Source organism: Nannospalax galili, unplaced genomic scaffold (assembly GCF_000622305.1).
Source record: "Nannospalax galili isolate Female #2095 unplaced genomic scaffold, S.galili_v1.0 scaffold1051, whole genome shotgun sequence".
Classification (NCBI taxonomy): Eukaryota; Metazoa; Chordata; class Mammalia; order Rodentia; family Spalacidae; genus Nannospalax; species Nannospalax galili.
The window spans coordinates 6,912,287-6,928,023 of NW_008331995.1; the positions used below are offsets into that span (position 1 = coordinate 6,912,287).

Consider the following 15,737-nt stretch of genomic DNA (forward strand, 5'->3'; position numbering starts at 1 on the left):
TATTTAATTAATTAATTTATTTATTTATTTATCTATTTTTAGACAGGGTCTCACTGTATTATAGTGCTGGCTAGTCTGAAACTCAATATGTAGACTGGGCTGACCTCAAACTCACAGAGATCCACCTGCATCTACCTTCTGAGTCCTGGGATTAAAGACATGCACCACTATGCCCAGCCTGGAAAAGGACTTTAGAAGTAATTTGCCTAGTTCTGTGTTGGGAACGGCTTAAGAACTGGTGTGACAGAATCCCAGAGTCTGACACCTGATGGAAATGTGGCCTTGAAACCAGCTCTTTCAATACCACAGTCAACCCACGGCCGAGGTGTCAAACTCTTCCTCTCTCAGCCCTCCACCAAAGATGCATCCTGAAGCAGGACACCAGCTAGTGCTTGGGAAGCACTGCCTCTGTCACTTAGAACTCTGCGCATTTCTGTGTGGGGCCAAACTAGTAATGCAGGAGAAATGACTGCCCTGCAGCAGGCCTGATGGGGATCAACTGTCGAACTATTTTCTCTTTAAGTCTAAAGAATTTCAGATAAAAAGGAAAAAGTGATGAGGGATTTTCCTGTTAGTCAGCTTCCCTAGGACTCTAGTCATATCTACCTTGAACTGTCAACTCAATAACTGGCAGAAAAAAATTGACTTCATATGAATGATTTAGGCTGAGAATCAAGTTAACATGAAAATCTGTAAATATTTAGAATAAAAAAAATTTTCACTTTCATCAAATTGATAGGGACAGAAACAACCACAGTTGACAGAGACTCTAATTAGTTAATTAATTAATATTGTTTATTTAATTACTAGAGTTTCAATTTTACAAAATGAAAGTTTCAAAGATTGGCTGCACTTGATGAATTCAGTTAATACAACTGCCTTGAATCCTTAAAGATGGAGGAAACAGTAAATTTCTATGTTAGGTACATTTTGCCATCGTTACATTAATTTAAAAAATCTGTCATTCAAATCTAGAGTGAGAAAACAGGCATGCCAGAGAACTACAAGAACATGTTTCCTCCCAGAGCACGGAAAGTCAAAATCTGGGAACATTCCTACTGAGACAAGTGGAAATTATGTACAGCCCACTTGAAGCCCCAAAGCTTTGTCCCTGTTTCCTGCCTGAGTGACTCAGGCCCATCCTGATCCTGCAGACTGTGGATTAACTGCATTAGCCCTGCAAGCACAGCTAACGGCACTGGGTTAGGTTAGGGATCCTGTTATCACCCTGCATTTCCAGAACCACACCAAAAGACATGGAAACACTTATCAGTAAGAATGCAGGGCTCCTTCCCCACCATGTCAGCCCTTCACTGCCTCTGAGCAGTCCAAGTAGTTCATGTCTGTTGCTTTCTAATGGTGTAGAAGGCTGGCCCAACACCTTAGCCAGTCACTGTCACACCACACTCCAGTCCCACATAGCTGTCATGAGTGTCCTGACCTGGTCCATTCCAGTGGAGAGAATCCCAGGAAGTCAAGAGAATAGAATTGATCTATTTAGGGCTTCTGTTTTCTTTAAGTTGCATCTAATTCTTCATGTATGTTATACAAAGTATTTTGAGGTTCAAAATACTTAAGCTGCAAAACACAAAGTCCTTGATTCCCAGCAAGACTGTGGTTAGTGATGTGAAGTCCACAGAACTTCCCCTGAGGTCCACTGGGTCTAGCAAGCTGTTCATATACCCAGCATTGCTGGTGTGACCCCTCCCAGGGAATCTGCAGCACACACAAGCAAACCAAAAACGTGGGGAACTTGGTTTGATTTTTTTTGTTTTTGAGACAGGATCTCATGTAGCCCAGCTAACCTCACACTCACTATGCAGTCCAGGATGACCCTGAATTGATTCACTCTCACCTCCCAAGTGCTAGGATTACAGGCATGCACCAACATGCTAGTTTTATGTGGTGCTGGGAATTGAACCCAGGGGTTTGTAAATGCTACCAACTGAGCAATAAACCTCAGCCTCTCTAACTTTTTACCAAGCATCATAAAGAACTCTGAGGGCTAGCAAGATGGCTCAGAGGGCAAAGGTGCTTGCCGCCAAGCAGGAGCCTGAGTCCAATCTCTGGGACCCACATGGTAGAAGAAGAGAACTGGCTCCCACAAGCTGTTCACTGATTTCCACATATGCACTGATTTCCACACATGTGCTATGGCACAGGTGCCTCCCCCCACTCCTCAATAAATAAATGTAATAAAAATTTTTTAAAGATGCTTATGTATGTATGTGCTTAATTTCTTTCCATCCACCATAAGGCTTTATTGAGTCACTAAAGTCCTGTCCTAAAATAAGATAGAAATGTTCAATTTCTGTCAAGATAGACTTTTTTACTGTGCTAGTAATGAAGGTAATGATTTTTTAGAAGTTTGTGTTTCCTTTGAGTTATGAGGAAACTACTATTGGTGGTCAAGTGCATGAAGCATAGAGTTCCAATGAACCACTCTCCAGCTGTAGGACCTGGACAGTTGATTAGTTCATGGATCCAAAGCTCAGTGTTCTTATATGTAAAAGGGAACAGCATTAATAAAGCCATCCTCACAGGTTGCTGGGAGGGTAGAGTTATTAGTAATAGCAGCCACACTAGGCTGTGTTAAGGATAGAATCTGCTGTTAATCTGGACAAGCTGCATTCCAGAGAAGGCAGATAACATACCCATCAAGAAACTGGGCCTGGATTTGAACCTAAACAGTTAAATTCCAAAGCTCTAGGATATCACTAGTACTTCCTAGCTCATGCAAGTTCTCAGAATGGAGTTTGATTTCTGGTAGCTGTTTTTTTTCCTTCCTTAAATTGACTTAAAGATCCCAAAATAGAATTATATTTTAGCTCTGTAAATGTGCCAGAGGTATAACAGCTAAGGGGCAGATTTCTTTTCTTCTAAAAATTTTATGTATGTGTGTGAATATGTGTGTGTGAATATGTGTGTGTGTGTGTGTGTGTGTGTGTGTGTGTGTAACTTCTAAAAATTTTATGTATGTGTGTGAATATGTGTGCGTGTGTGTGTGTGTGTGTGTGTGTGTGTGTGTGTGTGTCTCATGTGTATGCAGGAACTCTTGGAGACCAGAAGAGGGCTTTGGATCTACTGGACCTGGAGTTATAGGTAGTTGTGAACTGCTTGATATGGGTGCTGGGAACTTATATCCTCTGGAAGAATGGCAAGCAGTCTTGACCACTGAGTCATCATCTCTTCAGGCCTCTGATTTTGTTTTTAAGAGTTTTAAAGAGTGTCACAGTATGTGAGTGAGGTCAGAGGACAACTTTCAGGAGTTAGTTCTTTCTTTCTACCATGTGGGTCACAGGGATGGAACTTGAGGTGTCAGGCTTGGTGGTAAGCATCTTTAGCCATTGAGCCATCTTGCTATCTTTGTGATTCCTAAAACAGTCTTGATGACTATTGTTTACCTCTGGAAATTACCGTCTTCCACTGTATACACACACCCCTAACCTGGCATCCAGGTCACTTGGTCTACGTGACACAATTATTCACCAACTTCTGCTTTTCCTAGTCTCTCTCTCTTTTTTTTTAAATTTTATTTTATGTGTGAGTGTATTGCCTGCATGTGTGTAGATGCACTGGTGTTGTGCAATGCCTGAAGAGGGCACCAGATTCCATGGAATTGGAGCTATGGACTGTTGTTAGCCGCCATATAGGAGCTACCAGTGCTCTTAACTGCTGGGCCCCCTCTCTTTTTACTCCTTGTGCCACTTTACCTCCAAACAGGTTTTGTTTAAACACTTCTTCCAGAATGCCCTTAAAAATAACCCTAGGGGCTAGAGAGATAGCTCAGTGGTTAAAAGCACTTGTTGCTCTTGCAGAGGACCTGAGTTTGGTTCTCACCACCTGTGTCCAGTGGTTCACAACTGCCTGCATGCAAGTGATGCACATACTTACATTCAGGCACACAAACACGCCCCCCCACACAAATACATAGAATAAACCAAATAAATCAATATTTAAAAAATAAACAATAACCTTTGCCAGACATGGTGTCATATACCTTTAATCCAGCACTCAGGAGGCAGAGTCAGGCAGATGTCTGCAAGATCAAGACCAGCCTGGTCTACCTACTAAGTTCCAGGACATAGTAAGACCCTGTCTCAAAAAACAAAACAGAACATTCCCCTTCTTAGTTTCCTGCCAAGGTTCCCTATCATAACCAGTAGGAAGCTCTGCTCTCTGAAAGTTCATTAAGAGCGAAGTGGGGACTTTTATTTGCTTTAAGTAGCTGACAGTCTGAATTTGCAAGTCAGCCCCTTACACTGCAAAGATAACAAGCATCCTGGTAACACAACACAGGCAAAAATAGAGAATTCCTGAAAGCTGACCCAGCCAGGCTTTATCACTGTGCCGCCAGCCACAAGTGAATTTGTAAAAGCAAAGGCGTTTTGTTTGGTTTTGAAGATCCTGAAAGCTGGAAGTTAACCAAGTAACTATGTGATCAGAGTGCTTCTGTTTAGAAGGGAAATTTAATGAGGGATTTCAATTTTCACTTCACTGCTGGGTCAGAATGAGGGGATGTTAACACCTACCTTCAAATGGGGAGGCAATATTCCCAGTTTATAGTGCTATAAAAATGCAACTGCTTCCCATGGGAAAGGAACTCCTTTGGGTGCCTGGAGAGCAGTTAATGAAGAGAGAGAATGAAAAAAAAAAAAAAAAAATCCAGAAACTTGTACGGTGTCTGCCCCTTAGGGCAGAGATGGTTCAGAGGTAAAGGTGCTTGCCACCAAGCCTGACCAAGTGCACAAGACATGACCAGTGACTCCCACCCCCACCAAATAAATACATGAGTGCTAAAAAATAATTTTGAAAGAAAGAAAATGCTCATCGAGGTGGCACACACTTTTAATCTCAGCGTTGGCAGAGGCAGGTGGATCTCTGTGAGACTGAGGCCAGCCTGGTCTACACAGGGAGTTCCAAGCCAGCTGCGGCTACAGAGAGACCCTATCTGAAAGACAGACAGAATATGAAAAAGAAAGAAAGAAAGGAAGGAAGGAAGGAAGGAAGGAAGGAAGGAAGGAAGGAAGGAAGAAAGAAGACAGACAGAAAGAAAGTCTCCAGTCTTTAAAAATTTATACATAGTGCATAGGAAGGTGGTGTCACCTTAAGCTCTGCTAAAGAATCAAGAGGAATAATTTTCCCTTTAGTGAGCCCTTGTGCTTTTCCTTCCAGGACCCTCTGTGCCCCCGCAGTGTCTTGCAGAGAGCAAGTATGATGCTTTGCTAAGTTTGCCTTATTTTCTGAATGACTCAGAAAAGCTTAGTTTTCCTTTCCTTTTTTCTATCTTTGCTTTTCCTCACACTCTATGTTTCCTTCCTCTTTCCCTAACGTTCCCTCCCCTCCCCCACTCCCTGCCATGTGGATGACCTCCATGCTAGCTTAATTCAAACAGCATGGCCAATCCCTTTCTTCCCCATTCTCTTCCAGCAGCTATAGAGATTTACAGTTTGCCACCCTGGGCTTTTTCTTGTAAACTCTAATAAAATTGCTTTGAGCTTCTCTTTGAGTTCATTAAGTTGTTTGTTGTTGTTGTTTTGAGACATGGTCTCCCTGTAGTCACAGCTGGACTGGAATTCACCATGTAGACCAGGCTGGCATTGATCTCAGAGATCCACCTGCCTCTGCCTCTGAAGTGTGGGGATTAAAGGCATGTGCCATTATGCATGGCTTAAATTTTTTTTTTTTAATTAATGAGACTAAAAGCTCTTAAGAGGGGACCTCAATTTCCCCTGTAATCTGGTGGCCACAAAGAGGCACTGCAAAATTTCCAGTAACACTGATCAATCATATTTTATTTTGCCTGATTTTCCCAAATTATTTCTATAAAACTTTTTTGGAGGAAAAAAACTATATTCTGCCTACTCAGGGGAGGAGGTTAGACAGTGACGGGTGGAATGAACTGGAATTCTGCTCTGCTGTAATTGCAGTGACAGCTATTTATATTTTTTATTCTTTCACACTTGTTACCAATAACTAAAACTTATAATTTACAGAGTCCCTCTATTTTATTAAACTCCTCAAAACCACATTGCAATGTTGTCATTTTGAGGAACCCCAATTTACAGAGGAGGAAAATGAGGCTCAGGAAGGTCAAATGGCTCATTCAGGGTAACACTGATGATTTGTGCAAGACTCAGATCTGTGTCCTGTCTACTATTTGGCATAGGTATGCAATTTCAAGACAGTGTATGACATTTTCTTTAGCCTAATGATCTCTCAGGAAACTACTAGAATCCAGCTTAAGTGAAGGAAAAAGACTGGATGGGGCTTGGTCAGAGTTAAGTCAGCAAGAGCAAACACTGCAATCTAGGGCTGAAATGCCTGCGTTCCTCAAGGAGGGTCCCTGGCAGCCACCCTGTATGTCAGGCCCAGGGTCTCCCTAAAGGATGCTGGTGAAATAAACCTCTCTCTTCTCTCTCTCCCTCCCTCCCTCTCTCCCTCCCTTTCCTGCTTTCATGGACTCACCTCTGTCTCAAAACTCTTCTTTGAAGCAGGATGAGACCAGACAGAATTTTGACATGGATGAACAGGGCAGTAACCACAGTAAACTATTAGAACAGCTTCTGTGTAGTTAGCTGATTGCTGCAGGATGTCTTTCCATTCAACCCTCAGAGCACTCCTAAGGAGTAGGTTGTCATTCACTGATGAGGAAACTGAGGCTCAGGGCCTCTGACACCTGCTGGGCCCTGACAAAGTGGGGAAGGCAGCTGAGAGATCCACACTGCAGAGCCTGGAGCCCACATGGTAAACTGACTTCAGAAGTGCCCTGTACAACTCTAGATTTCAATACACACACACACACACACACACACTACCCAGTATGTGACGGCATTCTTCACACATCTGATGCTTCTGGGGGTGTGGTTACTTCCTAAAGAGTGATAGCTGGGACAGCTGTACAGGCTGTTCTTGATCTAGAAACTTGACTATCAATTTATCTGTTTATCCTCTGCCATTTCCTTTCCTTTCCTTTCCTTTTTTTGTTTTGTTTTGTTCATTTTGTTTTGTTTTTAAAACCAGATCTTGGGACTGGAGCGACAGCTCAGTGGTTCAGTGGTTAAAAGCATCTGCTATTCTTGCAGAGGACCTGGGTTTGGTTCCCAACACCCACATGGCTGCTAACAACTACCTGTAACTCCAGTTCCAGAGGATCCGATGCTCTCTTCTGACCTCTGTCTGCATTGCCTGCACAGGTACATTTATACATAATATGCAGGCAGAACACTCAAACACATTAAATAAAAATAAATAAAAAACAAAGTCTTGGGTCTGGAGAGATGGCCCAGCAGTTAAGAACAAGCTAACAACTGTCCGTAACTCCAGTTCCAGGGGATCCGACAGCCTCTTCTGTCCTCTACAGGCATTGCATGACAGTGGTACACTTAACACACATGCAGGCAATACATTCATGCACATAAAATAAAAATAATAAATAAAATAAAATAAAATAAAATAAAAAAGTCTTATTATATTGCCAGATCTGCCTTTGGTTGAGATAACTCTGCCTAAGCCTTCAAAGTGCTGGGATTACAGGCCTGAGCCACCATCACACTTATTTTTTTAAAAAATTAAAAATTTTGCTGGGCGTGGCAGTGCACGCCTTTAATCCCGGTACTTGGGAGGCAGAGACAGGCCGATCTCTGTGAGTTCAAGTCCAGCCTGGTCTACATAGTGAGTTCCAGGACAGCTGGGGCTACAGGGAGCCCCTGTCTCAAAAAGATCCCCCCCAAAAATTAAAAATTTTGTGTGTGTTTGTATACATGCATGTTACATGTATGCAGGTACCCTCAGAGGCCAGAAGACAGTATTGTATCCCATGGAGTTACAGATGGTTTGGAGTTGGCTGGGTACTGGGACCTGAACTCCGGCCCTCTGGAGAGCACTGAGCACTCTTCACTGCTAAGCCATCTCTCTAAGCCCCTGGTTTTTCCTTTTTTTGGTTTTGTTTTTGAGACAGGGTCTCATGTAGCCCAGGTTAGCCTCAAACTTGCCATGTAGCTGAGAAAGACCTTGGGCTCCCGATCCCCATGCTTCTACCTCCCAAGTGTTTGGGTTACAGAATGAACCACTACCACACTTGATGGCTTCTCCTTTCTCCTCTTCCTCTCTTCCCCCTCTTCTTTCTTTTCTGAGACAGGGTCTCATGTAGCCTAGGCTGGCCTAGAACTCCCTATATAGCTGAGGATGATTTTGAACTTCTGACCTTCCCACCACCACTTCCTGAGTGCTGGGACCACAGGTGTGCACCACTATGCCAGGCTCATCTGTCTTCTTAAAGCTTAAAGAGCTTGACTGGTTTTATTTCCAATTATAGAATCAGGCAACACTTCAATAAAGTACTTTCATTTTCTCTCAGTTTAAACATACTAGTCGTTGTTGACTGTCATGATTCTTTCAAAGCATTTCTTAATAAGTTGAAAAAAATATAAAAGTGGTTCATCCCCCAATACTGCAAACAACCGAAACTGAAAACAGAACAAAAATTGCACGCAGGCAGGCACACACACACACACACACACACACACACACACACACACAGGATGAGAGAGTGGTGAGTGAGTGACTCATGGGGTATTAAGTGGAAACCCCAACTCTATCCCTCTGGATGGGCAGGTGAGGAGAGCGGATTACTACTCAAGAGCTGGAAGTTGTCAGGCTTGGAAAACATTATTTTATCAGTCTGTTAAGGAGCATATTATTCAAAGGCTTGGCTGGGAATGAGTACTAGGTGATCTGTAAATAATCTCTGGGTGAAGTTTACAGAAGTAGAATGCTAACGTGGCAGAGGCCAGGCTTTCAATGGGTCATTGGCCTGGGTGCTGCTTCTCATCAGAGGCCTCCCCTCCACCTTTAACAATTTCCACTTCTCCACCTTCTGCTATCGCATTAAAGGGACAGTATCAGAGAGGGTGAATTCAAACACAAATGTTCTCTGATGATGTGGCCAGAGAGGCAGTTAGCAGCAGTGTCTGCAGCAACAATACAACTGCTAGGTCAAGTGTGTGAAGAGTGAGGCCCCTTCAGGGCAGCTGCACAAGAAAGCCCCTATTAATCCCTTAACTAAGCAGCTGATGGATTTAATCTGTTTCTGCACACATTGGAACCCTTTACACTCAGCATCATTATATGTTTTAAAAAATCAGTACTAGTTACTAAAGCTTTTTATAGATTTCTTCATCTTAATAATTAAGGTGATTGAATTATTAGAGCCTTGGAGGACTTCAGACTCTAATTCTCTCTGGCTTGAAAAATAGTAAGAAAGGGTCGTTCTCAGATTCATTCACAAAAAGAATAATAGGTCTCTATTTGAAGAGAGAAGAGCTGGGAGGCTCCTGCTTTGGGATCTGCTCTCTTTTGATTTTGCATCCATTGTTATTTAAAATAACTCATACAATGATTGTGGAGCATTATTTTACATAGTAATATCAGAAAAGGAATCATTACCTGCTGTAATCTCCTTTGGCTTCCTGAAATAAAAATAAAGACATGATCAATATGTATTTATGCTAAGCTCAATGAATGAATTATCCCTGGTTATTTTCCCTCTCAAAGTTCAGAGCTTTCTGCTGAAAGGTACATAAGAAATACTATCCCCATGGTCATGAACAAGAATGCCATATTGATAAGAAAACACCAGTATATCTTATCATTAAGAGAAGAGGCTTATGACTATATATTTTGTAATATATATGAAAAAGTACAGATAATTACTTCTCCTTACATTTCTAGGATCACATGCTAAACACTCTTGCATTCAAGTGTCACATTCTTTAGATTAGACTTTTTAAACCATGACCCCAGTAAGTAAACAGACAATATTTGTTTTCTCTTTACTATTTAAAGAAATTTTATTTATAATTTTTATTATTTTTCTCTTTACTTTTTAAACGACTACAGAAACAGACTTTGCTATTTTAGTCACTGGTGCCTTTAAGAATTAAAGGGCTCTTTACACACCCTCAAGAAAATGTATACAAAAGTTACTAAATTTAAATGAAAATTACAGCTGTTCTAACAACTGCTGCCTCCCAAATTCAAGGAACTCAAGAGTTCTCTTTCAAGAATATGATCTGAACTCTTTTCCCTTGGAGCAGTCTACATTTCATTTTTTTTTTCTTTTTTGAGAAACACTATCACATTATTGCTCATGCAAATGATTTTAAAAAGAATTCAGAGGGTCACAGTTCTCATGACAAACAGCTAACTGGTTTCAGAATCCATCAGATACTGACCTAGCGCAAAAGTTTCAGAGTTGCAGGCAAGTTAGGAGAAGCCAGGAAACAAAAGGGAGCTGCAGAAGGCAGGCGTGAACTCTTACCTGCAGAACCAGGGCTGCCAACTTGAAGATGGTCTCACTGTCTACTTCGATTTGTTCCTGTGGATGGAAGAGGAGCACATCACTGAATACAAGGGCTGCCCAGGGTGGAAGCAAAAGGCTCTGGAGCTGGAGAAGCTGTCACGGCTTGGCACCTCCAGTTTACGATCAAATGCAGAACATACCATTGCAAAGGAGGGGGGTGTGCTGAGAGCTCAGGGAAGGAGGAGTGTGTGTGTGTGTGTGTGTGTGTGTGTGTGTGTGTGTGTGTGTGCGCGCGCGCGCGTTAAGGGGAATTTTGCTCAGAGAGCAATATTGGGGAAAAATGAATAACTTTTGGGCTTGAAAGTTTAAGTAATCTCTAAGTTTATAATTTTATTTTTTTCTCTCTGCAAACTAATTTTTAAGTTCTGTAGATTTTTCTAGATTTGTTTGTAGTGGGTTTTCCTGAGATAATCACCCCACCCCACCTCCCTGTGTCACAGCATGGTTATTTCAGTACACACACAATGCAAATATTATTAAAACATAAATTCACTTCATTGTCAGTGACATATTATTAATATCTGCTCTATTCTAGCTAAAATGAGAAGTCTTAAAAATCAGTCACGTTAAATGCTGAAGTCTAAAATTCTGTTGTTTTGCAAGTTTGATGATGAACTCTAATTTATCATTTTTCCTTTCTTTTATTTCTTCATCCTTCAAGATATGAGGGAAAGTTGGAGTTCTAGGGCTTTGGTTAACAAGAATGATTTCTTCAGTAGTCTAGTAGACATGTACAACTATCTGGAAAGAGTATTCCAAGCACCTTTACCTGTATCTTTAAATGGTGACATATGTAAGTTTCAGGACTGTATTGTGTAAGCCAGTATAGAGGAATTTTTAATTTAAAGTATTTGGGGAAGTACAGGAGCTAGTAAGTATGAACACATGTAGAAATAATTCACCAGCCCAGCCTTGTTAAGTGCAGCATAATTAGCACTTGGAAGTGCCTGTTTAAGGGCTGGGAAAGTGCCTGCTGCTCTTTCTTCCTTCCTTTCCTTGTCGAACCTGAGCTGGAGTATTTCCTAGTGATCCCAAGTACAACTCTAAAATAATTTTGAGCCCATGTACAATAGCAGATTTACAGGGGTAGTTATCCTCAGTGAGAGTTTCTGGAAAGATTAAACTTGTCTCCTAGCATTCCAAGCGATTTGATTAGAGTTCACAGACAAAAAAACCCAAACTAATAATAATTCTTATAAAAGCCATAAAATGAAATAAGCAACAGCAAAGAAAACCAGGGCTGGCCAGAGAGCTCAGCAGGTAGCCAACCTGGCGATCTGAGCTCAATCACTGGGACTCGTAAAGGTGGAAGAAGAGAATCAACTCCACAAAGTCACCCGTTGGTCTCCAGATGTGCACTATGTCTTGAGCTCCCGCCCCCATCTTTTGTATATGAGAGCTAAAAACGAAGTAAACCCCAGGGTTTTCTAGCAGTGATAATTATTCATGTTTCCCTTATATTAGAAAATGAAAACAAATAATTTCAGCTACCTAAGGACAGTCCTCCATTCTGAAACTCAAGGCAGAAGATCTACTTCAAAGGAAAGATGACAGACCCCAAGCCTTGGAATTCAAAGCTCGCCCACAATCTCTAAAGAACCGATTACAAAATCAAAGAAAGCTAAAGAAAGCCAGGCTAAGCATGGGAATCAATGGCCCTCTGTCTTCCCAGCAAGAAACAGTGGTCTTCTAATCTGGGAGAGATGATGAAGTGGTTAATCCACCAGGTGAGGTGGGTGTTGATCAGATTACATTTAAAGAAGGTTAAATTCCTTAAATTCAAACACAAAGAAACTCCTGGAGGAGAAGAGAGACTCCGAAAGGACAACCCCCAAACATCCCTGGCTTTGAAAATAGTCCAGGACTCAAAGTTAAAGTCAAATTTGTCTTAATGTCTCAGAGAAGAGAAAAGGTGTATTATTTGGGGATTACAAAAACCAAAGATGAATAAAGTGAACTGAAAATTCCTGCTAACCCCTTGGATCCCCACTGACTCCCTTTGCCTCCTCAGAACCTTGGGTGAGTCATCTGAAAAGTATTCTAGACACCACCTTTTCAATTTAGCAAATGGGAGTTGAGCAGACAGATAAAAAGAAGATACCTAAAGCAGATATCTCCGAGGAAGCTGCCATTAAATATTAAAAATGCTGAAAGGAGGAACTGAAGCATGGAAAGTACCAGACAGTGCCAAGTTACAGGGTTCAAACACTCGGTCACCTGTGCACTTTCCAACCGAACATGGCCCAGGCTCAACTCTGATTGGGGAGGGTAAAGATGGGATAAAGGAACGATGTCTTAAATCTTGTTCCAGGTAGAGAAGAAAATCCATGGCTTGGCAAAAGCGCCAAGTTACAGGGTTCAAACACTCGGTCACCTGTGCACTTTCCAACCGAGCATGGCCCAGGCTCAACTCTGGTTGGGGAGGGTAAAGATGGGATAAAGGAACGGTGTCTTAAATCTTGTTCCAGGTAGAGAAGAAAATCCATGGCTTGGCAAAAGCCCCAAATTCTTTTATAATCCTCAGTCCCCACCTCACCCTATGCATAACAACCTATTCTCTAAATCCAAGTCCTAATTCTGATTGCCAGTGTTATTAGAATCCCTCACAGAGTTAGTCCACTAAACAATGCATCCATCAAGAATAACCCTATTTGCCCAGTTCCCAGCAATTTCATTTGGCAAAATTCAATTAAGACTTACAAAGAACTATAAAAGTTCATGCCTAAAATATCAATGTTGTTTTAAAACTGCAGACTGCCCAGAGCAGAAGATTTCTTTTACCTCCAACCATGGCAACAGAGGTAATTATATTCAGGGCAAGCTAACACTTGAGAGAGGGAGCTCCTCAAGAGAAAGGTGAGGAGATTCTCCAGTGGGTTTCTAAGACTGCCAGGGATAAACAAAGAGAACCAGAGCCATGAGTCAGATGATGGGATTGAATGCACAAAGGTAAAATGAGAGTACCCTGTCCCAGTGCTATACCCTCACAGCTAACAGAGCTGCATTAGGAGTGCAACCCCCAGGTCGTGGTTCACCTTGGATCTCTCACTGTGCTAACTAGGTGAATTCTAGGTCTTGATCGTCAATGAAGGGGACTGAGTAAAAGAAAGTTCTAGGACTGAAAAGAGAGTTTAGTGAAAAGATGACCCAATGGTTTCAAAGAAGACTGACGGCAATGAGAATCAGGGAGACGGCTTGTGACATCCAGTCTCCTTGCATGTGATGACCCCAGACTTCCGGTTCAGTGTTCTGTCCATTCTGCTATGTTTAGTTAACCTTCTCTAACTCCATTGCCACATCTCTCAGCAACAGTCTGGATTCAGGAATGACTGTGGAAAATGATTCAAGATGTTACCTCCATTGATAGGGGGACAATATGTCATCAACAAATGTACCCTTTCATAGTAGAATGGGAGACTCAATTCTGAAGATCCAGTCAGTTTATCCTACTGGATGTTGTACTCGATAGAAAATTACTTTACACTATAGCCATGGCTATTAATGACCTGTTATAACAAAACCTGCTTTATAACAACCTGTTATAAACTGACAAACTGTTAAGAGATGCCAAGGATGCTTCCTAATTTCACTAATCATCTATTTTAGGGCTTAATATTTTAAACTTAATAGTTTATATTAAAAAAGAAGCTATAGAACACCGAAAAATAAATGGAGAAGATGCTGAGGCTGTAGTTCAGTGAAAGAGCATTTGCCTAGCATTTGTGAGGACCTAGACCCAAGCCTGAGGACTGCTAAAAGCATCAATAAGCAAATAAGTGTAGACAAAATGGAAGAGAAAATTACTATTTGCAATTATTACAGCACTAATGGATTTAGTACTTGGTGGTGGTGGTGGTCTTGTATTTATGATTCTATGCATGAATTCAGACCCTCATATATACCTGGCAAGTGCTCTGCAACTGAGCTACATGACCAGAGCCCTAAGTACAGTCTTCAATAAATAAAAACTATTAATGAAAGTCTGATTACAAATAGGACAGGATAATTATGTTATCACTATGATGCTATGACTATCATCTCATCCTATATTGCTTATTAATTACAAAGGGAAAAATAGTGAGTCTTCTTCATAGGAGAACCTGACAGATGCTATCTCAACCCAATGACCAGAATACCAAAAGGAGAATAAAAAAGCACTGTGTGCCGAGGAGACAGACAGACCGGCACACACGCACGCACACATACAAAATGTGCTATGCTGATAAGTGTAACTAGCTCACAACTGGAAACCAAGAGGTGGACAAAACTCTTATTTACAGCATTTGTTGATTTATATGTTTTCTATATGGTTAATAAGCCCCACCATGGTCTATTTCAAGCTACCAATATAATTCCGCTGAACACAGGATTGGAAAGAGATGTGAGAACTGACTCCCAGGAGCTGGTACAAGCTGTCTCCAGCATACCATTGTGTAGAATTCCTGTCAAAAATAAATCACTAGATCTCACAGTGAGGAACCATGAGACACAAGCAAACTGAGGGATATTCTATAAAACATCCAACCTACACTCATACCACTGCACTGAGCACCAAAGTAATGGAGATCACAGTGTTACAACCACTGAACATAGTGTGTTATCCCAGATCAAGAGGGAAGGTGAGGAACTGGAGAGATGGCTCATCGATTAAGAGCACTGGCTGCTCTTACAGAGGACCTGCGTTCAGTTCCCAGCACCCACCTGGTGGCCTACAACTATTTGTAACTCCAGTTCCAGGGGATTTGATTCTCTCTTCTGACCTCTGTGAGCATCGCATGACATGGGTGCACTTACACACATGCAGGCAATATACCCATACACATGAAATAAAAATAACAAATAAAATACTAAAAAAAAAAAAAGAGGGAGGGTAAGGAGAGTGGGATGATGAACTGTATTAGGTAACAGTATGAGTTCATTGTTAAATGCTCTGAATATGATCACAGTAATGTAGCTACATAAGCGATATCCTTGATCTTGGGAAATGCATGGCATACTTAGGGGTAAACTACTATTATTTATAACTTACTCTTAGAGGAGCAAAGAAAAACTATACATAGGGCCATAGGGAGGCACAGAGAAAATATAAATATTGTCTACTGTTAAAACAGATACAATTGGTTTGATAGACATATACTTCCAATTTTGTATTCTCTCTCTCTCTCTCTCTCTCTCTCTCTCTCTCTCTCTCTGTATCTATCTCTCAGGACAAGGTCTCCTTGTAGCCTCAGCTGGCCTAGAATGCATTATGTAGACTAGGCCAACCCTGATCTCACAGAGGTTCTCCTGCCTCTGCCTCCCAAGTGCTGGGATTAAAGGTGTGTGCCACCATCCCAGGCTTGAAATTGTCTCTTATTAAGTTGTCATTTGGAAA

General features: G+C 41.5%; 1 protein-coding gene across 2 annotated transcripts in view; it reads right to left on the minus strand.

Annotated features, from left to right (window-relative positions):
- Window positions 1-15,737, minus strand: part of Frmd4b (FERM domain containing 4B) — a 372,580-nt gene that overhangs the window by 65,753 nt on the left and 291,090 nt on the right. For both annotated transcript variants that reach the window (XM_017796628.2, XM_008827145.3), the window contains 2 exons: window positions 10,322-10,378; window positions 9,448-9,470 (listed from right to left, as the gene is read on the minus strand). In XM_017796628.2, the coding sequence (XP_017652117.1) occupies window positions 9,448-9,470; window positions 10,322-10,378 (80 nt within the window). The remainder of the gene's footprint in view (window positions 1-9,447; window positions 9,471-10,321; window positions 10,379-15,737) is intronic.